A 24,167-nucleotide genomic window follows, 5' to 3' on the forward strand; every position below is an offset into this window, starting at 1 on the left:
ATACCGGAGAGAGAGACTAGCAAACAGCCTAGGGAAAAGCCGGACGAAAAAGGTGCCGGAAGAAGCTATTGAAAGCCTAGGCATAGACTCAGATACGGACTACGGGGGGAAGCTGGGAGAAATCTCTAAGGTCGAAAGCGAAAGTGAAAGCTAGAACAAACAGACTCGGACGCGGACTGTGGGGAGAGGCCAGGAGAAATGAGGGAGGAGTATTGTTGGAAGAAAACTTAGGGAAACATACCGGGTAGAGAAAAATGTTAGGGAAATTGAAGCCGCGGGGGGCAGGCCGAGGCGGAAACGAAAGCCATTTTGGGATTCTCAAGTTAGCCCGGGAATAGGGGGCGAAAAGTTGAAACCAGAAGCTGAAACGTAAGCCAGATTGGGATCCGTCTGATTAGCCCGGGGAGCAAAGGACGGGAAGCCAAACCGTGGGGCGGAGACGTATGCTGGGTTGAATTCGTCAGGCTAGCCTGGGGAACTTAGATTGAATGCTAGTGGCGGACACGTAAGCTACGCTGTGTGACTCGCGGAGGCTGCCGCGCGCAGACAGAGCGTGCGGGGCTCAAGTACATAGGGAACGCGGGGCTGGCGCGAGGCCGTGGTTCAGACGCGAAAGGGTTAAGTGCGAGACCGCGGAGTGTGCGTGCAAAGCCGAACCGCGCAGATGAGAGAGGCGCGGGCTGAAGCGGCTCAGAGCCGGTGAGGCGCCGAGAAGCAGCCTCGGGGCGGAGCCCGCTGGCGGGGCGAGGCGCCGGGAAGCCGCACGGAGCCATGAAGCTGCTGGCAGGGCGAGGCGCCGGGAAGCTGCGGGGATAAGAGAAACAGAAGTTTAGAAGTAAAATGGGAGAAATAGGAATGCCCGGAGATAGAGAAATGGAGAAAGAGAAAGGCCTCCCCACAACACAGCAATGTGAGAGCTTGGATTCGGTCTGCCTGATTAAGTGAGGCGATGAGCACCTGCGGCGGCTAGCAGCTTATGCGCCGCAGGTCACCGAAGACAGGCACGAATTAACATCAGTAAGGCCTCCCCACAATACAACAATTAGGAGGCTTGGATTCGGTCTGCCTAATTAAGGCGGTAAGCGCCAGCAGGCGGCTCGACCAAAGTATGAGCCGCAGGTCACCGAACACAGGCACGCATCAGCGCCTAAAAACCTCCTCACAACATGGCGAAGAGAGGACCCGGATTCGGTTTGCCTGATTGATAGGACTTGTAAGAACCTGTGGCAACTCTAGCAAGTAGAGCAGAGTGTGTGCCGCGGGACACCGAAGACAGGCGCGTATCAACGCCAAAAAATAAAAAGAAAGGGGGATCTGTGGGGAGCAGCCCGGACTGGACTGAGTTACTGGAATTAAGACTTATTCTATGCATCTGCTCTCCCACAATATGGCGCTGGGAGAGAAGTAAACAGCTTCCGCACAGCTGCCTCCAATTCAACCAATAAACTGTAGGACTTGCTCCTGATTGGAGAGCAGCGTACTCGGCGTGTGGGCAGCCGAGTTGGGATTGGCGGAGGAGGACTATAAAGGAGGAGAGAGACGGCATGCACCAGGAACATCTAAGGGGAACATCTAGCTGAAGGAACACCTGTGCAGCCCCCGAGAAGAGCTGGCCGGCGGTGTGCCGCTCCCCTGCGGAAGTGGGGAATGTGGCCAGGGGGAACCGCCCTTCCACGGAGGTGGAAGGGATAGTAGCCAACCCGGGAAGAACCAGCAGCAAACCCGGGGAGGGCCGAGCAGACGAAAGAACAGCGCAGGGTCCTGTGTCGTTCCTCCACGAAGAGGGGGAGCGACACCTGCTGATATGCCTGGGAAGGCAGCATAAGACAGCACAACTGCTTGGGCTCCCGCTATCCATGTGGGATTCCTGGACAGATTTCTTGACTCCTGGCTTCAGCCTGGCTCAGCTATGGCTAGTGTGGCCATTTGGGGAGCAAACCAACAGATGGAAGCTCTCTCTTTGTGCCTCTCCCTCTCTTTCTTCATTCTACCTTTCAAATAAACAAAGAAATCTTAAGATATATAAGCTACCTTAACCTCTGGATCTCAGGGAGAGCAGAATTGGATTATTTTTTAAAAATCTAAGGATGTATTAAAATGTTAATAATGAATAGACATTTAATTCCATTTTAGTGTGCTTAAGAACAATTGGGTTTTATGTGTGAATTTACAGCAAAGAAAAAAATATGGGGGATTACAATAATAGCAAATGATATTGATATTCTCTGGCTCTTTTAAAATAGAGACTGAAATGAATAGATGTTTCTAACTTGCAGGGAGCACTCGCTAAATGCCTCTGTGGTCTGTCTGTGCAGATTTCCGACGGGAGAACGTCTTGCCCCACTCTACCTCGAGATCCAGGCTCACGTTACTGTTACAGTCTCCCCCTGTGAAGTTCCTCATCAGCCCAGAGTTCTTCACCGTGCTGCATTCTAACCCTGTGAGTAGCAAATCTGAAAGCACACGAGGGGCAAACAAATGATCCTTGTTCATGTAATAATATAAGAAGGGAAATAGCTAATGTTTCCTGAGCACCCACTGTGCACCAGACCCTGTGTTATGTGCTCTGTGTTCTAATCCACTTCATCCAAACAAACTGTCCTAGGTTGTCAGGCTTCTATAGCAAAGATACCATAGTCCTGGAGGCTGAAACACAACAGAACTTAATTTTTCACAGTTCTGGGGGCTGGGAAGCCCAAGATCAAGGTACTGGCAGATTTGGTCTCTGGTAAGGGCCCACTTCTTGGTTCATGGATGGCACCTTCTTACTTTAGACTCACAGAGTGGAAGGGTTGAGGAATCTCTCTTAGGTCTCTTTTATAAAAGCACTAATTCCAGGAGATGAATAAGGAGCCCTCATGCCGTAGTCACTTCTTAAATCACCTCCTTCCCCCTCCTCCCTCACTCCTAATACTGTCACACTAGTGAGTTAAGATTCAGCATGAATTTTAGGGGATGTACACCAGCAGACCATGGCAGTTGGATTGCCCCCACAGTGTCTAAAGGCAGATGAAGTAACTTGCAGGATGTGTTAATAAGAGGAGGGTTGACTTAGCCGAACATGGAATAATTTAGAAGGAGGGAGACATTGGCCATGGAAGTCAAGCTGTATATAATCCATTCATCATGGCATGTATTGAGCCTGGACTAGGAGCTAAGGAAGCAGAGAAAAGGGATCCAACATCAGAGGCATGACAGGCTAAGAGTTAGCAAGATTTGGTCGCTAAGTAGAAGAGAAACTGAAGATGAGTGTTAATACATAAATAATAAACAACAATATCTAAGTAACAGGCCATTTAGAATGAGGAACTTGTTAAAGGAATGAAAAGGGAACATACTGAATTGAACAAAATGATTTACACACCTTGGGAAAAACAGAGTAGATCATAGGAAAAACTGGAAGTCAGCACAGTTTTATTACCAGGAGTTGTCAGTGAGGTCATTAGTATGTACATATTTATTGATGTTGATCTATTTCTGTCTCACTTCATTAGCTTTGCTTTTTAAGTATAAGCACCAGTTTTCTGTAATCATCATTATCTCCTAGTTTACAGATTTAACTTGGAACAGTCAAGATTTGGGAGAAGGTTGACCAATGGTTTTATATACTAGCTGTCCTTACCCATCAAGCAAGAGGGTTAGACTTACTATGCATTCAATTTAGCAATAGTTTATTGATTTTGTATTATGTAACAGGCACTGAGCTAAGTACTAGGGATACAAAAGTTCTAACAGTGGAGGGCCCTGGAATGCCAGACTTGACAACATGTTACAGTACCATGCCCTGAGATATGAGTACAATAGCTCAAGACTCTAGAAGACACACTGATGGGGTGATGACTAAATCTGAGGGGAAGCACATGGAAGGAGACAAACTTCTTTAAAGGGCCAAGTAGAGAGTAGATATTTTAGGCTTTTGGACCAAGAATAATATGTAAACAAATGGACCTGTCTTCCAAGGAAGCTTTGTTTAAAACACAGACAGCGCATGACCTAGACAGCCCACAAAACAATAAACCAAGCCCTACTTTGCATCAACTGTTTTTTGTAGCATTGACCAATTGCAAGCTGCCAGTGAAATCACTTAGCACAAGTTCTGGTTTCTCTATTCAGGCTGCCTTGTAAGGCCCTTTTCAGTGCAATGTTAGGCTAGATAACCAGTCATTGGGTTAGGGTATAAGGCTGTGGTTTTAAATTTTGGTATACTTAAAAATAAGTGGATATTTTTTGTTCCTTAAAGATTCTGATTTATTAGGTCTAGAGTGGGTCCAAGGACCCTAGATGTTTCCTTTCAAGCCTCATACATAGTTCTGGTGCAATTAGAAGAATTCCTTGTAATTTGGGATCTCCTAGTGTAGAGAGATGTTAAATTAAGTGACTTCACCAATTTTGTCACAATTATAATTCATGTGGGCTTTTTACAGCTATTTTAACTGTCTGAGAATATGGTTGAGACCTTAAAGATTTTCTTCTTTATTTTATTCTCTTGTTATTATTGTCTTTTCCTTTACCTGGGCATGATTTTAAAATTTCCTCTGGCAGCCCAACTTGGTTTTAAAGTATTCTTTCTGAACATTTAATTTTTTTCTTCTTCAACATTAACTTCAATCATTATTCCCTAAAACAGTGATCCATACTGAACATACTGAACATTTATTGAATTTCTGTAATATTTAAGTTATGTTTAGGAAGACTTATTTCTCTGACATATATGTGTGTGTATATATATATATATATATATACACATATATATCAGGAAATAAAGTAGCTATATTTTTCTTGCTAAAAGTCTAAAGGTATGAATGAATGGTGATAAGTCAGACAATTTTTTTGTAGAAGGTATTACTTTGTGGAATGTCTTCTTTTTCCTAGATTAGCAGAATCAAAACAAACTGTATTTGGTCTTCCTGCTTTATGGTTTTCTTTTTATATCATTTCCTTTGAATTTTTTATGATTATAACCATTTCATGGATTCCTTGTTCAGACTGAAAGTGTTCAACAAGTAAAAGTAGTATTTAATTGAAAATCTTTCCTAATTCTTTTTTATAGATATGAAGATATCAGCTTATATTAAAAGTCATGCAAGTGAATATCATGCAGAAGTAATTTACATATAACTCTTGTTGAAAAGAACAAAGTTAAGTAACAATATGACTGCCATAACTTAAAGGAAAATTTGAGAACCAAAATTTTCAGGGTTCCCTCTCCTGCAGGATTTTTTTTTTTTCTTTTGCATTGTGGTTGCTTTCAGATATAGTTTACTGCCCTCTGCTGGTCATGATCAGATTTCTTCCAAAATTTTCTCCATAAACTATATCTCCTGTTAACTCAAGTTTTAGTTATTAATGCCATGACTTTTATAGTTGGTATGCCTGTTTGGTTAATTTCATGCATAAATACATGAGCTGAATAATGTTTACAGCATATGTCTCCAATAATTATTTTTATGGCCTTTTTTTTTTTTAAAGATTTATTTTATTTATTTTAAAGACAAAGTTACAGAGAGAGGTAGAGACAGAGAGAGAGGTCTTCAATCTGATGGTTCACTCCCCAGATGGCTGCAACAGCCAGAAATGCGCTGGTCTGAAGCCAGAAGTCAGGAGCTTCTTCCAGGTCTCCCACATGGGTGCAGGGGCCCAAGGACTTGGGCCATCTTCTACTGCTTTCCCAGGCCATAGCAGGGAGCTGGATCTGAAGAGGAGGAGCTGGGACTAGAACCAGTGCCCATATGGGATGCTGGCTCTTCAGGCCAGGGCTTTAACCCTCTGTGCCACAGCGCCAGCCCCTATTCTGGCTTTTAATGAGCTCTAGAAATACGTTCTCGGGTTATCAACTAAATTCTTTAGTTCTTAATGAACAAAAGTATTACTCCAAAATTTGTAAGTATATTTATACAAGTTAAGAATTCCTGTTATTGCAAAATAGGTGAATTGATAGTTTATAGTTAGTGTTGTTAGTAAGTTTAAATTTAGCTCCATCTCTTTTTTTTTTTTTTTTTTTTTGAAGATTTATTTATTTATTTGAAAGTCAGAGTTACAGAGGGAAACCTTCCATCCTCTGATTCACTCCCCAAACAGCTGCAATGGCTGGGGCTGGGCCAGGCCAAAGCCAGAGCCAAGAGCTTCTGGGTCTCCCACATGGGTGCAGGAACCCAAGTACTTGGGCCATGCCCCAGTGCTTTCCCAGGTGTATTAGCAGGAAGCTGGATCAGAAGTAGAGCAGCCTGGACTTGAACATGAGCTCATATGGGATGCCAGCATGGTAGACAGTGGCTTAATCCACTGTGCTATAGCTCAGGTCACCTCCATTTATTCTTTATTCTTTAGTTAAATGAAAATGGTGTAAAATCTTTACAATTAAAAATATTATTAAGATAGATTATGTAAAACAGGGTAGTTTCCATGTCCTAGCAATATCTTATGCAAACAATGTTATTGGATTTTGTTTATAATAGATTTTGTAGCAAAGAATGTTTTACAGTGTTTAAGCCTTCTCTTTTGTGAAAATAAGAAACATTTCCTATAGATACAGTGGTGCTATTTCTAACTCCAAATTCATAATGCCTATTTATGAAGGGTTTCTAAAATAAATTAGGTAGATTTTATTTATCAGCAATACACTGTATTACTGAACAGAATATAAGTAAGTGATGGGGCCAACACTGTGGTGTAGCAGGTAAAGCTGCCACCTGCAATGCCAGCATCCCATTTGGGCGTTGGTTTGAGTCCTGGCTGCTCCACTTCTGATTCAGCTCTCTGCTATTGCCTGGGAAATCAGAAGATGGTCCAAGTCCTTGGGCCCTGCACCCACATGGGAGACCCAGAGGAGGATCCAGGCTCCTGGTCCAGCTCCGGTCTTTGCGGCTATTTGGGGAGTGAACCAGTGGATGGACAACCTCTCTCTCTCTCTCTCCCTCTCTCTCTCTCTCTCTCTGCCTCTCTGTAACTCTGCCTTTCAAATAAATAAATAAATCTTAAAAAAAAGTAATTGAAATCAGAACTGGGCCACATAACCCAGGACATAGGGTCAGTACAACGTAATTGAAAAACTTACAAGATATAATTGATTGTTATTTGTATTGTAGTTGATTGAAAAGAATTGAATATTTAACTGCAGGGTTTTCTACTTCACAAACTCCCACTCCAGTTGATGATGAGTCCTGGGATTAAAGCTGAAAACATGCATCAAGTCTGTGGTATAGTTGTGATGCAGAGAAGAAAGTAATTTTGATTTTTGAGTTATTAACATAAGTGTGAAACCTGCCATTCTTGTGTCTCTTGTCCTTCTGTTCTCACTCCTACCCTTTAAAAATGCCGTTACTGACTAGTTATGTGAAATGCTAAAGTTACAACAATGCAGTTCCTGATGCAAATAGTGTTTACTGGAAATATTAAAGCATTCCAAATGTCTTGTTTATTTCTAGTATATTCTTTAGGGGGTTTAGACATGTTTCATGTCTAAAGGCTTAATCTTAATATAGTGTTTATTCTGTAAAACAAGCAATAGAAAATGAGGATATGCTTTTGGTTAAATATTACTGGGTTTTATTTTTAATTGTGTCTTTAAAGAAATAGTAGTCACCATAATCTGATAATATGATTTTCATAAAGCAGTGGAAGACTGTAGCCTTTCAAGGTGATTTTGATTTTAGATCATTAGATGTGTGATGAAAATGGTTAAATGTTTGCAACTTGAGTTCTGTATTCAAAGATATAACAAATGTTTGTTTTAATAATATACAGACTTCCCTTGAAAATAAAGGATGAAACACATTCTCCCCTTAAGTTAAAAAAAAAGAATTGAGTATTTATATAGCATTTTCTCATTCTGCTACTAAATAGCAAGAATTCCCCTCAACTTCTCTCAGTATTTTTTACTTTGTAAATCCTCAGTCTTTTTTTTTTTTTTTTTTTTTTTTTTTTTTTTTTGACAGGCAGAGTGGACAGTGAGAGAGAGAGACAGAGAGAAAGGTCTTCCTTTTGCCGTTGGTTCACCCTCCAATGGCCGCCGCGGCCGGCGCGCTGCGGCCGGTGCACCGCGCTGATCCGATGGCAGGAGCCAGGAGCCAGGTGCTTTTCCTGGTCTCCCATGGGGTGCAGGGCCCAAGCACCTGGGCCATCCTCCACTACACTCCCTGGCCATAGCAGAGAGCTGGCCTGGAAGAGGGGCAACCGGGACAGAATCCGGCGCCCCAACCGGGACTAGAACCCGGTGTGCCGGCGCCGCTAGGCGGAGGATTAGCCTAGTGAGCCGCGGCGCCGGCCGTAAATCCTCAGTCTTTAACCAAACAAAACACATTTAAGTGCTGAAGAGTTTTATTTTAACAAAATTCCACTGAAGAAATTCAGTTGATCATTCACTCAGCTGTTCTGTGTTTATTTTTGCTGAGAAGATGAGAACAATAATGAGGGAGGCTGGGAAAGGGAGTTTTGCAGTAAAGAAGGCAGAACTAAAGGGAAATGTGGAATCACCTGAAAGGAACACAAAACTTGTGTGTCCTTTAAAAGGGCCTTGTCTACTGGTAACAACTGCCAACCCACCTTATCTACCTGTGGATCCACATGCAACAGCTTTCCAGGAGAGATCACTCATATCAGTTAGACTTTATCATGACACTATGTTTTGAAATAGGCACTATTTGTTCTTTCCTAATCTACTTTTGTTTTAGGAATGGGGGAGAAAGAGAGAGAGGGAGACAGGCGTTTATCTTTTTTTTTTTTTTTTGAGACAAACAAGCAAACAAACACAAAAACATCCAAACCTAGGTAGACCATTAAACCCCGCAGGATGAATGTAGATGCCCGTTGTCTCTTAACCCACAGTTTTGTCAATGGCAGCTTCTGTGAGGACTGAACACTTCTCATCTAATCTCGCGTGCTTCATGTGTGACATTTTGGGTCCCTCCCACTTGGCTGCCCCAGCTCTTTCAGTGAGCCTCAGTGTTTCTTTGTTTTCCCAGCTACCTGCCTCCAGCAGTCCTCTTCCTCCCGCCTCCACCTATACTTTTCCTTTGCCTCCTTTCCAGTGATCAGGCCTTGCTGATCTCTGTGTCCACATGCTTTCACCCAGGACTTAGCACATAATTAATGAAAGGTTTTGAGACCCCTCTTCAGTTAGTAGAAAGTGGGATGCTGGCCCAAGATCTTCAAAGAATAAAAGTAAAAAAACAAAAAACAAAAAACAAAAACAAAAACAAAACAAAAAAACAATTTTACTACTGTTATTTATCAGTTATAATAGGGTTGTGCTAGGTATAAATGTGTTCTTTTACTAGGTAATGCCCTATATTTTTATAGTGATTTTTACCCTTTCAAAGCACATTTATACCCTTTACTCCATTGGATTTGAATCTCACATACCTATGAAGAAAGAGGGCAGTTCTGATTCCATCTTACAACTGAGTAAATTGAGGCAGACAGATTGAAACTTTCTCTGCTTCTGTCCATGAGTAACAGAGCTGTGACTATAATCCTCACTGTAGCTCTGTATGAACTAGACTGCAAATATCCTTTCTGAATTCTCACTTTTTTTTTTTTTTTTTTTTTTTTTGACAGGCAGAGTGGACAGTGAGAGAGAGAGACAGAGAGAAAGGTCTTCCTTTGCCGTTGGTTCACCCTCCAATGGCCGCCGCGGCTGGCGCGCTGCGGCCGGCGCACCGCGCTGATCCGATGGCAGGAGCCAGGAGCCAGGTGCTTTTCCTGGTCTCCCATGGGGTGCAGGGCCCAAGCACCTGGGCCATCCTCCACTGCACTCCCTGGCCACAGCAGAGGGCTGGCCTGGAAGAGGGGCAACCGGGACAGAATCCGGCGCCCCGACCGGGACTAGAACCCGGTGTGCCGGCGCCGCTAGGCGGAGGATTAGCCTAGTGAGCCGCGGCGCCGGCCCTGAATTCTCACTTTTTAATCTGTCTCTATTGATGCTGTTTCTTTATACATATACTATATGATTATACATGTATACCTATGTATACTCTGTAATATATACTACATTGGGGTATGTATACAGTATTTGTAATACATGTGTATGTTTGGTCAAGAATAGTCTCTTTATAAAAACATAGCAATCCACAGGGATGTTCCTGTTGGACTTCAGCATTTTATATGGACCCTGCACGTCATGTGCATGTTATTCAGACTTGAAAAGCTGTGGTTCTGAAGCTTGTTTGCCATTTACTAATGAGAGAAGTCTTTCTCACAGCTAATTTACTTTGGTAGTTGCTTTCTGCAAAGATCAGTCGAACTTGGCACCATACTATGTGTCTCTTTGAGAGGAGAGGAGGAAGATGAAAGGACATAATTAATTATAAGACCGACCTTAAGATTCCTGTGCTTAAAAAGCTGTCCAACTCCAGGGAATTATTTCAAGCCTAAGACTGGGACGGGTTCTTTCACCTAATTGCCACTACTTCTTGCCCTAATGAAGTTGTGCTTCTTTTCTTTAGCAACCTATAGGAATTTCTGGTGCTCTAAATAAAGCATCATGATGTGGCCTATTTACTTATTTTAATGGAAGGGGGATCAGTGAGGAGGACCAAGAGCTACACCTCTCTAGCACAACAGCTGATGGCAAAAATGATTTATCTGACAAAATCGGCCACAATAGTTTGTCCCCAAAGAAGCTTGTTAGGGTGTAAGACTTGAAAGCTCGTTAGCATTGCCAACAAACTGGTGTGGTCCTGGACTTGCAGTGGCCTATGAGAAAGTCTATCGGCAAGATGGAGCCAAATGCAGAAAACAGACGCCTCACTGACTGCATTTAAAACTCCAGGGCAGGGTCAGCCACAGGTTAAACTATTAGCTGCAGTTTGTCTCTGACAACCTCCAATTTCTTTTATTAGTCTCCTTCTCGGTTTTCATGGTATCACATTCTTACTCTCTCATGCTTTCTAATTGCCCAGAGCCCCTGCATAGGCCTGCCTGTTTTGGCAGCACTCTGTGCACTCAACTCCACAACTGCTCTCACAACAAGCAAAACCTCCTCTCATTTAGACTGAGTTTGAAATACAACCCCAGAGTATTTTATTCTCAGATGTAAAGGAGCTAAGATTTGAGGATGGATCACCATGGTCTTCCTCCTCCTTTCCTCTCTTCCTCCTTCCATCCTCATCTCTTTCCCCCTCTTTCCCTTTCTCCATTCCATTTTTTTGATTAGGGAACAGGATTTTTTTTTAAGATTTCATTTATTTATCTGAAAGGCAGAGTTATAGACAGGCAGAGGCGGGGTGGGGGGGGGCTTCCATCTGCTGGTTCACTCCCCAAATGGCCACAACAATTGGAGCTGGGCCAATCTGAAGCCAGGAGCCAGGAGCTTCTTCCAGGTCTCCTATGTGGGTACAGAGGCCCAAGGACTTGTGGCATCTTCTACTGCTTTCCCAGGCCATAGCAGAGAGCTGGATCATTAGTGGAGCAGCTGGGGCTCGAACCAGCACCCATATGGGATGCAGTGCTGCAGGCAGCAGCTTTACCTGCTATGCCATAGTGCCAGCCCCTGGATTTTAATATGAAGCAAAAAGAATGTGATGATGATGAGTCAGTGAGAATAGCTTAGGTAACACTTCAGTAAAAGTGACCAACAAATCTCAGTGTCTTGAGCCAACACAGGTTTGCTTCTCTTTCCAGATTGGGCTTTTAGGATTTTCTGATACCTGAAGTGATTCAGAGACCCAGGGACCCAGGCTCTGGAACAGCTAGCACATCAACATTTCTAATGGCTGTGCTTGCTGTGCCCAAGGGAAGAAAATGCTAGAAGCACTCATTTTGGCTAGATCAATGTTTTGAATTGTACACAAAAAGTCTTGAGGGAAAATGGAAAGAATGGAGTAATGTTGATTATCCTAATACTCATTTATCTTTTATTCCTAATAACTAACACAGTAGTGGGCATAGCAAAAGCAGTAAATGTTTATGAACATTGAAATGGTTTCCAAGAAATCTGGTGTTTTTGCCTTGGGTTGTCTTAGACTGAAATAAATTACAGAACCCATGAAGATAAGTTTGAAGGCCTCCAGACTTAGAATGAAGTCCTGGAGATATTAAAGATAGGAGGTATCCAAAGCCCTTTTAATCTATCTAAAAAGAATTTAAATGGGACTGGTGCTTTGGTGTAGTATGCTAAGCCTCTGCCTGCAGTGCTGGCATCCCATATGTCCTGTCCCCACTGCTCCTTTTCTGATCAAGCTCTTTGTTAATCGTATGGGAAAGCAGTGGAAGATGGCCCAAGTGCTTGGGCCTCTGCACCCACATGGGAGACCTGGAAGAAGCTCCTGGGCCCTAGATTCGGATTGATCCATCTCCAGCCATTTTGGCTATTTGGAAAGTGAACCAGAGGATGGAGGACCTTGCTGTCTGTTTCTTCCTCTCTCTGTAATTCTACCTCTCAAATAAATAAATAAAATCTTTTTAAAAATAAAATAAAAATTAAAAAATTGAATTCTGATATAGATCATTCATGGTCTGGTCGATTCCATGAATATCACAAGGAAATAGCTCTCATGCTGTTGTTCCTTTTCTGCTGATTGGCACATGGTATCATGCAAAGAGTATCTGTTGACTGACTCAACTGTGGACAACCCGTGACTTATAATCAATGCCTTGGAGTCTTTGAGTTTATACAGATGAAAGATATAAAGCTTTTGCCAGGTAATTAGTTTTTATTGAGTTTTATTGAGTTTTAACCATATAAATTCAATGTCATATACACAGAAAAATGAGAGAGATAGAGGGAAATTAAAATAAGGAGATAATACAGTCCAGGCAGTTCTGCCTACTCTTTCAGTCACTGACCTTATACCTCCAAGAAGGTGTGAGATGAAAACTTCAGTCTAAAGTGATCTCAGTTGAACATGGCTGCCAGTAAGAACAACTCATTCCATTGCATTTACTTCTAATATTCAAGTATGTGATAAGTATTCTTCCATGCAGCTTGACACCAGGTGTTAACTATGCTGACCCGAGGGGCCAGGGATCTGGTCTAATGCTGGAGGGAGAACTGGCTGTGTCAAGGTTCACTGTAAGGTGGCATATTCATCCCCAACATGGTTTAATTTTGACTGTGTGTTTTGTACAAAACCAACTTTAGGACCTCCTAATGCCCCTAGTGAAAGGAGAAACCACAGCATCTTTGTTCTTTAGGAAACTAGACATAAATGATGAAGACTGCCTTACCTTTTACTGTCTTTGTATTTTATTTGGTTCAAGATACTTTGCTGTGTCTGATGTTTCTGCATATAAATCTATAGAGTTATGTTGAAGCCAATATATGCATTTTATGTAAGTTTCCTACTAGAAGAATAGATATACCCATATGTGGTATTCATGATGTCTGTGTCACCAGCACGTTAATGTTGGCTTTCCATTCTTTTCTCCAGAGTGCCTACCGCATGTTTACAAACAACACGTGTTTGAAGCACATGATCACCAAAGTCCGGCGGGACACCCACCACTTTGAACGCTACCAGCATAACCGGGACCTTGTAGGATTCCTCAACATGTTTGCGAACAAACAGCTGGAGCTGCCAAGGGGCTGGGAAATGAAACATGATCATCAGGGCAAGGTAACACAGGAATTTCCACAGGGAGCTGCTGAATGAGTGATTCCTGAGAATGGCTGCTTGTGGCTTTGGTACTTGGCTCCAGCCTGGTCCAGGAGAAACCTGGACAAGCAGGGTGTTTGTAAGGACAAGTAGTTACAAAAGCATTCTAAAGTAGTATATGGGGCGGGGGGAGGTAATGAAGTTGGTGAGATGCGCTTTTCATTAGATGTTCTTGCATCTGTCATCTCTCACTATTTTCTGCTGATTACAGAAAAGTTTCTTAGGCAATAATACTTCCTTCTTGCTAGTTGTACAGCTTATATTGTAGAAACTTGAGTAAAAAAACTGTAGGGTTGTTTGGGGAAGATGCCTAGACATCCCTGAACAAGTACCTGACACAGGGTGTGTCTTCATGATACTGTCTGGGTTTGGGCCTCAGTCGTGTTGGTTCAGAACCCTGATTTTGTTAGCACTTTAAACATGACTCGTTGATTAATTTTTGACAAGAAATAGGTAACTGGGTCACACAGGCCAGAGTAACCACATCTGTACTTCCTTTGTAGACAGATTAACCAGAAAGGCTGGTTGCAATCAGGAAGTTGTTGTATGAGTAAAATCAGAATGAGAAAGTTAGTACTTTCCAGAAGGTGTTTCTCAGCTGAGATTTTTGTTTTATTTGTTTAATTCTTATATAGCACCTACCGTGATCCATGAATAGTTTAAACTGTTTATAGGTGGAAGGTTCTCTCTACAATTTGATAAAGCAGCACTGTAAACCACATTTATAGATAAGGAGCCCCAGGTCCAGAATGATCCCAGTGGCGTATCACAGAGATAGGCAGGGGCTGAGCTGGGCTCTGGCCCGGCGTTCTGTTCAAGGGGCTGTGCTCTTGTGTACAGCGTGGTGCTCTCCAAGTGGTAAGTAACCAGCTTCAGTTTTCCTGACTATAAAAAGCCTTGGATTATGTAACTTGGACAGTAGGAATGATTAAAATGACTTGATATTTAAAGGGTTGAACAATCCTCAGGTTGTTTGTCCAACAAATCTTTATTGAACACCTACACAAAAGAGCTAATCCAGCTACTTCATTGACCTGCCATTCTTCAGACAGAGGCAAGTGACAGACAAATCGTTAAAGAAACAGTTTGCCCAGATCTGATTAATTCTGTGGTTTAGAGAATAAAGCAGGAGATGGGGTCTAAAGAAAGGCAGGAATGGAGAATGTTATTTTATATAGGATGGTTGTGGAAGGCCTCATAGGTAAAGCCATAGGTGAACAGATACTTGAACAAAGTGGGAATTAAAGTATATTAGAGGAAGATCTTTCAGAGCAAATAGAACATGCTCAGCACTCAGCAAATGCTACTTTCTGCTCAAGTATTCTGTAGCAATGATACCACAGTAGCCTCTTCTTCATTCTAAATTCAGCTCCAAGTTGTCATCTCAGAAATTACAGGCAGTCAGAAATAGCTGTTACAGGCACGTGTAAACTCAGGAGAGGGACTGAGCTCCTAAGCCCGTTGAGCTAAGAACGATTCATCCAGTAGGCTGCCCGTAAATGACATGTGTAAAAGTTCCTACCTCCTTGAATGTGGTTGAAGTCCCAACCCCAGGCTCCCTTAGCATCCTCAAAAGCGCTTACGACTATGTCCTTATGTGAGGAACCCTCAAACATTCATTGAAACTGTTGTCTTGAGTTCTGATAATCTTTTTTCAAAAGATGTGTTTATTTGAAAGGCAGTTAGAGAGAGAGAGAGAGAGAGAGAGAGAGAGAGAGAAATCTTCCATCCGCTGGTTCAGTCCCCAAATGGCTGCAATGGCCAGTAAGAGCTTTGGGGACCCTGAGAAGGACATAGAATACAAGGGTGGATTATGGCTGAGTTGCTCATAGTCTGTGAGGCATAGTCCTCTGCATCTTTCTTGAATTCCAGTGTAATTTTGCTTGTGTTGTCTCATGACAGCTATTCCCATCTGTCTCCTGGTACAGTTTTTGACATGTCTTACCTTCTCCAACAGAGGAGCCCATTTCTGAGAGTTGTTTTATTTATCTTTGAATCATTCTTTCTTCTAACCCAGTCCTTTCACCCAGAAGATTTTTACAAGTTGATGAATGAAACCTGTCACCTGTAGTTTCCATGTTATTGAGTAATCTCTGTTGGAAAAACCAAGACGAAGTTTCCAGGATCCCTTCCCGTTCTTGCTCCTTCTGCCTCCTACACTCTCAGTAGAAGCTATTAGATTTGGTCCATTTGACCTCTCTTATGCTGTTTTTTTTTTTTTTTCACATTACATGTTTAAATAAGATGGTAACTGCTTATACTGCACTTTAGCAGTCTTCAACTTTGGAAGAGTTTTTGTTTAGTTTTCTGTACTGATGGCCAAGGGTTGAAATTGAATGAGATTTTGTAAGATTCTATATCTGATGTACTCTGGAAGTTGAAGGGTGAAAAATGTGTTTGAGTCACATAAAAATATAGGGAAGCAGGGCCGGCGCTGTGGCTCAATAGGCTAATCCTCCACCTTGCGGCGCCGGCACACGGGGTTCTAGTCCCGGTCGGGGCGCCAGATTCTGTCCCAGTTGCCCCTCTTCCAGGCCAGCTCTTTGCTGTGGCCAGGGAGTGCAGTGGAGGATGGCCCAAGTGCTTGGGCCCTGCACCCCACGGGAGACCAGAAGAAGCACCTGGCTCCTGGCTTCGGATCAGCGCGGTGCGCCGGCTGCAGCACACTGGCCGCGGTGGCCATTGGAGGGTGAACCAACGGCAAAGGAAGACGTTTCTCTCTCTCTCTCTCTCTCACTGTCCACTCTGCTTGTCCAAAAAATATATATATAGGGAAGCAAAATATTAATTTAAAATTTACAATTAAAGAGCAAAAACGGAGAATCGGGTATTATTAGAAAAATGATGATGATTATGCCTGTATTTAATAATGTAGCACCATGTTCCAGGCACTATACTAGGTACTTTTCCATGGAATATTTCATTTGTACCTCATGGCAGTCTATGAGGTAGGTTTTATTATTACCTACATTTTACTGTAGGTGGAGTGTGTCCTACTTTTACTTTGGAGGTGTCAAATAGTTAATTAGTATGCATTAGCAAGAAAGTGAGCAATCCAGGATTTCAATTCTAGGAGTGTGACTCTTAATCACTATACTCTACTGGAAGGAAAGGTCTTTGGAAATGAGAGATTCTTTAGCATCACGAAGAACAGAAGTTCAAGGGCAGATGCTAGGATTACTGGTACCGTTCAATCCTGAATCATACATTTAGGCTTTGGTCGAATCACAAGTGTGTTCTAGCAGAGGACATCACATACATGGCTTTGAGCTTAAATATCATAAGGCCTCATGCTAGGAAAGCAGTATATTTGCCAAGAATGGAGTTCACCCTATATGGTTGGCTTATTAATAACCAGGCTCTATGCTATAGACATTGTACTAGCTCATTTAATTTTTACAACAATCTTGAGAAATAATTTCATTACATATGTAGAAGTCAAAGATCAAAGAGGCTAAGTTAATTGTGTAAGGGGAAAATCTTGACTACCAATCTAGGTCTTTCTGTATATAACACCAACACTCACTTAACTAATACCAAGCCTAGTCTAGAACTCAGTGGGCCACTAACTATCTTGGGAGGCATCTTTTAAATTCCCTGATTCTGAGGCTTCTTATCTGTAAAATTAATAGATTAATTATCTTTTCATTTTCTTATTAGCCATTTGTATATCTTTGGAAAAATGTATGTTCAAATTCTGTGTCCTATTTTTTTAAAAAAAGATTTTATTATTTGAAAGGAAGAGTTGCAGAGAGGCAAAGGCAGGGGGGGAGAGAGAGAGAGAGAGAGAGAGAGAGAGAGAGAGAGGTCTTCCATCCATTGGTTCACTCCCCAAGTAGCTACAATGGCCAGAGCTGGGCTGATCCAAAGCCAGGAGCCAGGAGCTTTTTCTGGGTCCCCCACACAGTGGAGGGGCCCAAGGACTTGGGCCATCTTCTACTGCTTTCCCAGGCCATAGCAGAGAGCTGGATCAGAAGAGGAGTAACCGGGACTTGAACTGGCACCCGTATGGGATTCCAGGACTGCAGGCAAGTGGCTTTACCTGCTGCGCCACAGCACCAGCCCCTTCCCATTTTTAAATGTGTTTTTATCTTTATATTATTGAGTTACAGAATTTCTTTATATATTCTGGATACAAGGCCCTTATCAGTATCTGGTTTGCAAATATTTTCTCCCATTCTCAGGGTTGTTTTTCATTATCTTTATGTATTATTTTAGAGGCAATTTAAAAATTAAAGAACTTATTTGAGAAACAGAGAGAGAGAGGTTGGGAAGGAGAGTACTGGACAGAGAGCGAGTGAGATCTCCCATCCATTGATTCACTCCCCAAATGCCCACAAGGGCCAGGACTGGGCAGGGCTGAAACCTGGAGCTGGGAACCATATTCCATGAGCCATTCCTGCTGCCTTCTAGGGTTTACATTGACAGGAACTGTCAGGAGTCAGAGCTGAGAAGCAAACCCAGGCACCCTGTCATGGGATGTAAGTGTCTTAACTGGTATCTCTGCCAGTAGACCAAATACCCACCACAAAAGTTTTTAATTTTAATACAGTCCAGTTTATTTGTATTTTCTTTTGTTTGTAATTTATTTTTGGTGTTATATCTAAGAAAATATTCTGTAACCCAAGGCTACAAATGAATAGTCCTATATTTTTCTCTAGAATTATGTAGTTTTACCTCTTTGATCCTTTTATGTACATTGTTCTTGACCTCTGAGGGATGTTTTCTTCTGCCTTAAACCTGTCTAATAACCCAGAATGCTCTCTCTTCCTCTACCTCAAATGTTGTTAATGTAGTGTCTCTGCTAGACTTGCACTCTTGCTTCAGCAGTAGCCTTCCAAGAGCAAGGTGATTGCAGTTACCATCACTTCAGTCATGAAGGTAGAATTTCAAAAGCATCCTTGAATGTCCTCTTTCCCTACTCTTACTCAACAGGGTAGTGGAAGTTTTAGCAAGCACAATTCGGGAGGAGAAAGAAATAATGGGCATCAGAATTGGAAAATAAGAAGTCAAATAATCCATGTTTCCAGATGACATCATGTTGTACATGGAAAAACCTAAATCTCCACCAAAAAGCTGTTAGAATTGATAAACCAATTTAGTAAACTTGCAGGATATAAAATAATCATACATAAACCAGTAGCTTTTTTATATGCTAATGATGAACTCACAGAAAGAGGAATCAAGAAAGAAATCTCATTCACAGTAACTACAAAAAATAAGATATTTAGGAATAAATTTAACCAAAGAAGTGAAATACCTCAACAATGAAAATTATCAAGCATTGATGAAAGAAGTCATGAGGGACACACAAAAAAATAGAAAGATATTCCTTGCTCATGGATCAGAAGAATATCATTAAAATATCTAAACTACCTAGAGCAATTTACAGGTTCAATGCAATCTCGATCAAAATACCAATGACATTCTTTATAAAATTAGGAAAGGCAATCCTAAAATTCATATGGAATCTCAAAAGACCTGGAATATCCAAAGCAATTTTGAACAAGAAAAATCAAGCTAATGGTATCACAACACTTGACTTCAAAGCATACTGCAAAATTATAGTAATTAAAATGGCATAGTGCTGGCATAGAAACTAATAAATAGATCAGTGGAACAGAACAGAGAGCCCAGAAATTAACCCACATACATACAGCCAAACTGTTTTTTGACAAAAGTACTCAGACCATAAAGTGGAGTGAGGATAATCCTTTAACAAATGGTGCTGGCAAAACGCGATGTATATATGTAGAAGAATGAAAGTAGATCCATACCTTTCGTCATATACAAAAATCAACTCAAGATGATCAAAGGCCTAGACTTAAGACATGAGACTATGAAGTTTCAGGAAGAAAATGTAGGGGAAACACTCAAAGACATTGGTGTAGTGGATGACTTCCTGGACAAGAACCCCAAAGTACAGGCAACAAAAGCAAAACTATACAAATGGGACTATATCAAACTCAGAAGCTTGTACAGCAAAGCAGATGATTAGTAGAGTGAAGAGACATCCAATAATGGGGAAAAAATTTACAAACCATCTATCTGACAAAGGATTAATATCCCGAATATATTAGCTACTTAAAAAACTCAACAACAGCAACAAGAAACAACCAAACAAGTTGAGAAATGGGCAAAGGACTTTAATAAACAGACTCAAAAGAAGAAATACAAATGGCCAACAAATATATGAAAAGAATTTTCAACATCACTAGCCATCAGGGAAATGCTAATGAAAACCACAATAAGATATCACCTGACCCCTGTCACAAAGGCTAAAATCCAAAACAGAGGGAGTAACAAATGCTGGTGAGGATGTGGACAAAGGGAACGCTTATACACTGTTGGTGGAAATGTAGATTAGTGCAACCACTGTGGAAAACAGTGTGGAGATTTCTTTAAAAATTAGAATTAGACTTGCCATAAGACAGCAATCCTACTACCTAAAAGACTTGAAGAGAGTCTATCAAATGTACGTATGTATATTTATTTGAAAGTCAGAGATACATAGAGAAAGACAAGCAGAGAGAGAAGTCTTCCATCCACTGGTTCACTCCCCAGTTAGCCGCAATGGCCGGAGCTGCACCGATCCAAATCCAGGAGCCAGGAGCTTCTTCCTGGTCTCCCATGCGAGTGCAAGGGCCCAAGGACTTGGGCCATCTTCCACTGCCTTCCCAGGCCATAGCAGAGAGCTGGATTGGAATTGGAGCAGCTGGGACTCGAACTGGCACCCACGTGGGATGCCAGCACTGCAGGCGGCAGCCCCACCTGCTATGCCACAGCGCTGGCCACTGTACCACCATATTTATAGCGACACTGTTCACAACAGCCAAAATTTGAAATCAACCAAGATGTCTGTCATCAGATGACTGGATTAAGAAAATGTGATATATATACCCAATGGGATATTACTCAGCTATAAAAAAAGAGTAAAATTCTACAATTTGTAGCAAAATGGATACAACTGAAGGACATCATGTTGAGTGAAATAAGCCAGACCAAGAAAGACAAATACCACATGTTCTCCTTTATATGTGGGAGCTAAGTTTTAAAAACCAAACAAAAATCAAAATATCTGTGTATATCAGTATTGCTGCAAATATAGTTTTGTAAATATTGTTTTACACCTTTGTCAAACCAATGGTTAAGAATATTATACTGCTATAGTTTTAATGACCTGTGATTACTTTAAAATTTACTGTATTTTGGCGAAATGGTTATTTTTCCGTTCAATTATTGTTTATGACTATTGTCTATATTCCCACTAAACTAGGGTCTTTTTGCTTTTTACTTGTTAAACTTCTTACTCTGTTTTTGGCCAATGTTAAATGCATGTTTATTTAAGACATTACATTTTCCACTTAGATACAGTGCTTATAAACTGCATTGTTATTTCTTTTCCCTGTGCACATGTTCCAAATTCAAGTACTGGGAATGCCCAGTAATTTACTATAGCAGCTGAACTTTAAAACTGACACAGAATTTGTTACAAATTTGGGTCCTTCCATGTTTTACCATGTGTAACAATGCTGCATCTACACTGGGATTGGCTTAATCAACCTTTTCAATGTTGTCCTGAGGAAGCACCATCACATGGAGGCACTCCCCAACAAGGGAAGCCCCCAAGCATGCCTCCTGCGCTCTGGTACAGCTTGGTGATGGTTGGTTTGCAGACTTTCTACAGCTCTTTCTGCTAATGTTCAAATTCTTCCTTTTTTTCAGTCTGAGAAGACGAAATGAAATTAAAGGTTATTAGAATAAGTTATTTTGTAAGGCTGATTTTTCCAAGAATCTGTGACAAGGTCTATTGTAAGACAGAACTCCACTGTCACATTAAAATAAATACCTAGCTGTTGGAAGTCTTTTTTATTAATGTGGCTGCAAGCACAATGATATATTGTGGTCTTTTTTTTTTAAAAAAAAGATATATTTATTTATTTGAAAGGCAGAGTTACAGAGAGAACACACGGAGAGAGAGAGAGAGACAGAGAGAGAGGTATTCCATTCGCTGGTTCACTCCCCTGATGGCCACAATACCTGGAACTGCACTGATCTGAAACCAGGAGCCAGGAGCCAGGAGCTCCTGGCCCATGTGGGTGCAGGGGCCCAAGGACTTGGGCCATCTTCTACTGCTTCCCCAGTCCATAGCAGAGAGCTGGATTGGAAGTGGAACAGTCAGGACTCAACCAGCACCTATATGGGATGCTGGCACTATAGGCAGTGGCTTTACCTGCTATACTACAGCACTGGCCCCTTGGTGAAATCTTAAGCCTTTTTAATGTAATGTAAATTTGAATTGTGTTATCTCAAAAACAAAACAAAAAACAGAAAGGGAGAAGGAAGGAGGGTGGAAGGGATGGGAGAAAGGGAAGGAGGAAGGGAATTTTGTTATCCTGTTAGAATTGTATCTACAAATCACATTGAATCTGTTAAAAACTAAAAAAAGGAAATTTAAAGTAAAAAAAATAAAAACATACTTGAAATATAACTTACAACTGGAATTGAAATCAGATCCATATATTTGTATAGAATCACATGCTACCTGTGTGAGGCCACTAAACACTCTTCCCACAGACATTGCCATCTCACGCAGAATGCCTCTCCTCTGGATTTTGAAAGAATGTGTGTCACAGCGCTGATGTAGGTTATGCATAGGTTCCGGGCACAATGACTTTTTTCTGGCATGAAATACCTGGAAAATTTTCACAGCAGAAGTAATGCTTTAGCTGAGCCTTTGATGATCAGCGGGATTTTGATAAAAAAAGATTATAGGGGGAGCGGCGCTGTGGAGTAGTGGGTAATGCTGCCGGGTGAAGTGCCGGCATCCCATATGGGCGCCGGTTCAAGTCCCGGCTGCTCTACTTCCAATCCAGCTCTCTGCTATGGCCTAGGAAAGCAATAGAAGATGGCTCAAGTCCTTGGTCCCTTGTACCCAGAAGAAGCTCCTGGCTTCCGATTGGCACAGCTCCAGCTGGTGTGGCCATCTGGAGAAAGAACCAGCAGATAGAAGACCTCTCTCTCTCTCTCTCTCTCTCTCTCCCTGCCTCTGCTTCTCTGTAGCTCTGCCTTTTAAATAAATAAATAAATCTTAGAGAGAGAGAGAGAGAGAGAGAGAGAGAGACTATAAGAGAAAGAAAATGGGACTAGGGAGGCATAAAGAAGGAAAGTACCAGGAGAGAATGTCTGCTCCTGTGAAGAAATAATGGGTGAATTTCAGGAGACTCTTAACATTCAAATGAAATCATGGAAGCTGCATTGCAGAGGGTAACAGAGATAATGCTATGAAACGACATGGATAACAAGAAAAATGGTATGAAATTTGTTATTTCTCAAGTTTACACAAAGAGCTTCCTGCTTAAGTGATCCCTTAATCATTACATAGTGCCCTTCTTTGTCTCTTTTAATAGTTTCCTTGTTTTTTTTTTTTTTTCACTGTGGTGGCTTTTGTCTTTGGACTGAGTGGATTAGTGGATTGTCTGCTTTCAGGGAATGCCTAGAGGCATGTGATGGGTGTGACCAGGGAGCTCTGTTAGGTGCTCCAGGGTGAAGGATGTGTCTGAGGTGACACTCCCAGGTTTGGGGTGGTAAATGCCCCCCCTTCTTTTTTTTTTTTACCAAAGGGGAGGTTTGTTCTTGTCTGTTGGTATAGACTCAGCTGAGCTTCTCTGCTCAAGGGAGACCAGTGCCTGGGCGCTAGCCCCAGAGGCTATCTTATTCATCTGCTCTGCCACAAAGACCACACAAAGGATCTGTGCAGTCCTCAGTGTAAGATCAGATTCCCCAGCAATGTCCCTCACCAGGTAACTAGGGATCCCTGAGCATGTGGCGCCTTCCACGGTGACTGCCCCAAATCCCAGCCACACCCTGAGTCCTCCCCTCAGCCTCAGTGTTTTCATAGTGCCGGCACACTAGCCTCCTACAGTCACGAGCACCCAGACCCATCTGTTCTCCCCACCGGACTCAGGAGCCTCTACTTGGCTGGTTGCTGGGTGCGGACATGAGCTGAAGCAGCTTATACATATGTCCAAATGGCACCTTCTCTCTGTTAGCTATCACGGGATGCTGTTGTAGAGTGATTGGGGAGAGAGAAGACCTGCCCCACCTTTGTTTTTTTGTTTTTTTTTTTTTTTTGCCAGTGGCTTGGACTGCTGCAGTCTGGTCTTACCTCATTTTCCAATGCTGGTGCAGAGGCCCTCTGCTGTTGGAGTACTGAGTGGTGCGTGTCCTCCCCCTGCACGTAGGACCACTGTGTCCCTCCAATTTTCGTAGTTTCTTCTGTTGTTCTCTCCTGAATTCTTCCCTGAGAATGCACTCTTTCCACTTTTTTTTAAGCTATCTTCTCCTAGACTAGAGCTGCAAGCACCCTCCCTACTCTGTCATCTTCTCCCCATACTCTCTCCTAGCTAAATTGGCATCTGTTTCTGTAAGAGAACTTCAGGGGACCATGGAAAAGTGAAATTAAAACAAATTTATTTTACTGTACAATATACATTTATTTTAAAAATCCATGAATGTTTTTTTGCAATACATATTTTCCACAAACTTTTTGAAGTACTCTTCTATATCCAAGCT

The 24,167-nt window shown here is 41.9% G+C and overlaps 1 protein-coding gene across 8 annotated transcripts in view; it reads left to right on the forward strand.

The window, feature by feature from the left end:
• HECW2 (HECT, C2 and WW domain containing E3 ubiquitin protein ligase 2) overlaps nt 1-24,167 on the forward strand; it is a 452,881-nt gene that overhangs the window by 338,308 nt on the left and 90,406 nt on the right. For all 8 annotated transcript variants that reach the window (XM_089330142.1, XM_089330141.1, XM_051849332.3 and 5 more), the window contains 2 exons: nt 2,316-2,440; nt 13,368-13,553. In XM_089330142.1, the coding sequence (XP_089186268.1) occupies nt 2,316-2,440; nt 13,368-13,553 (311 nt within the window). The remainder of the gene's footprint in view (nt 1-2,315; nt 2,441-13,367; nt 13,554-24,167) is intronic.

This window comes from Oryctolagus cuniculus, chromosome 3 (genome assembly GCF_051225735.1).
Source record: "Oryctolagus cuniculus isolate XC-2025 breed Fujian yellow rabbit chromosome 3, ASM5122573v1, whole genome shotgun sequence".
NCBI lineage: Eukaryota > Metazoa > Chordata > Mammalia > Lagomorpha > Leporidae > Oryctolagus > Oryctolagus cuniculus.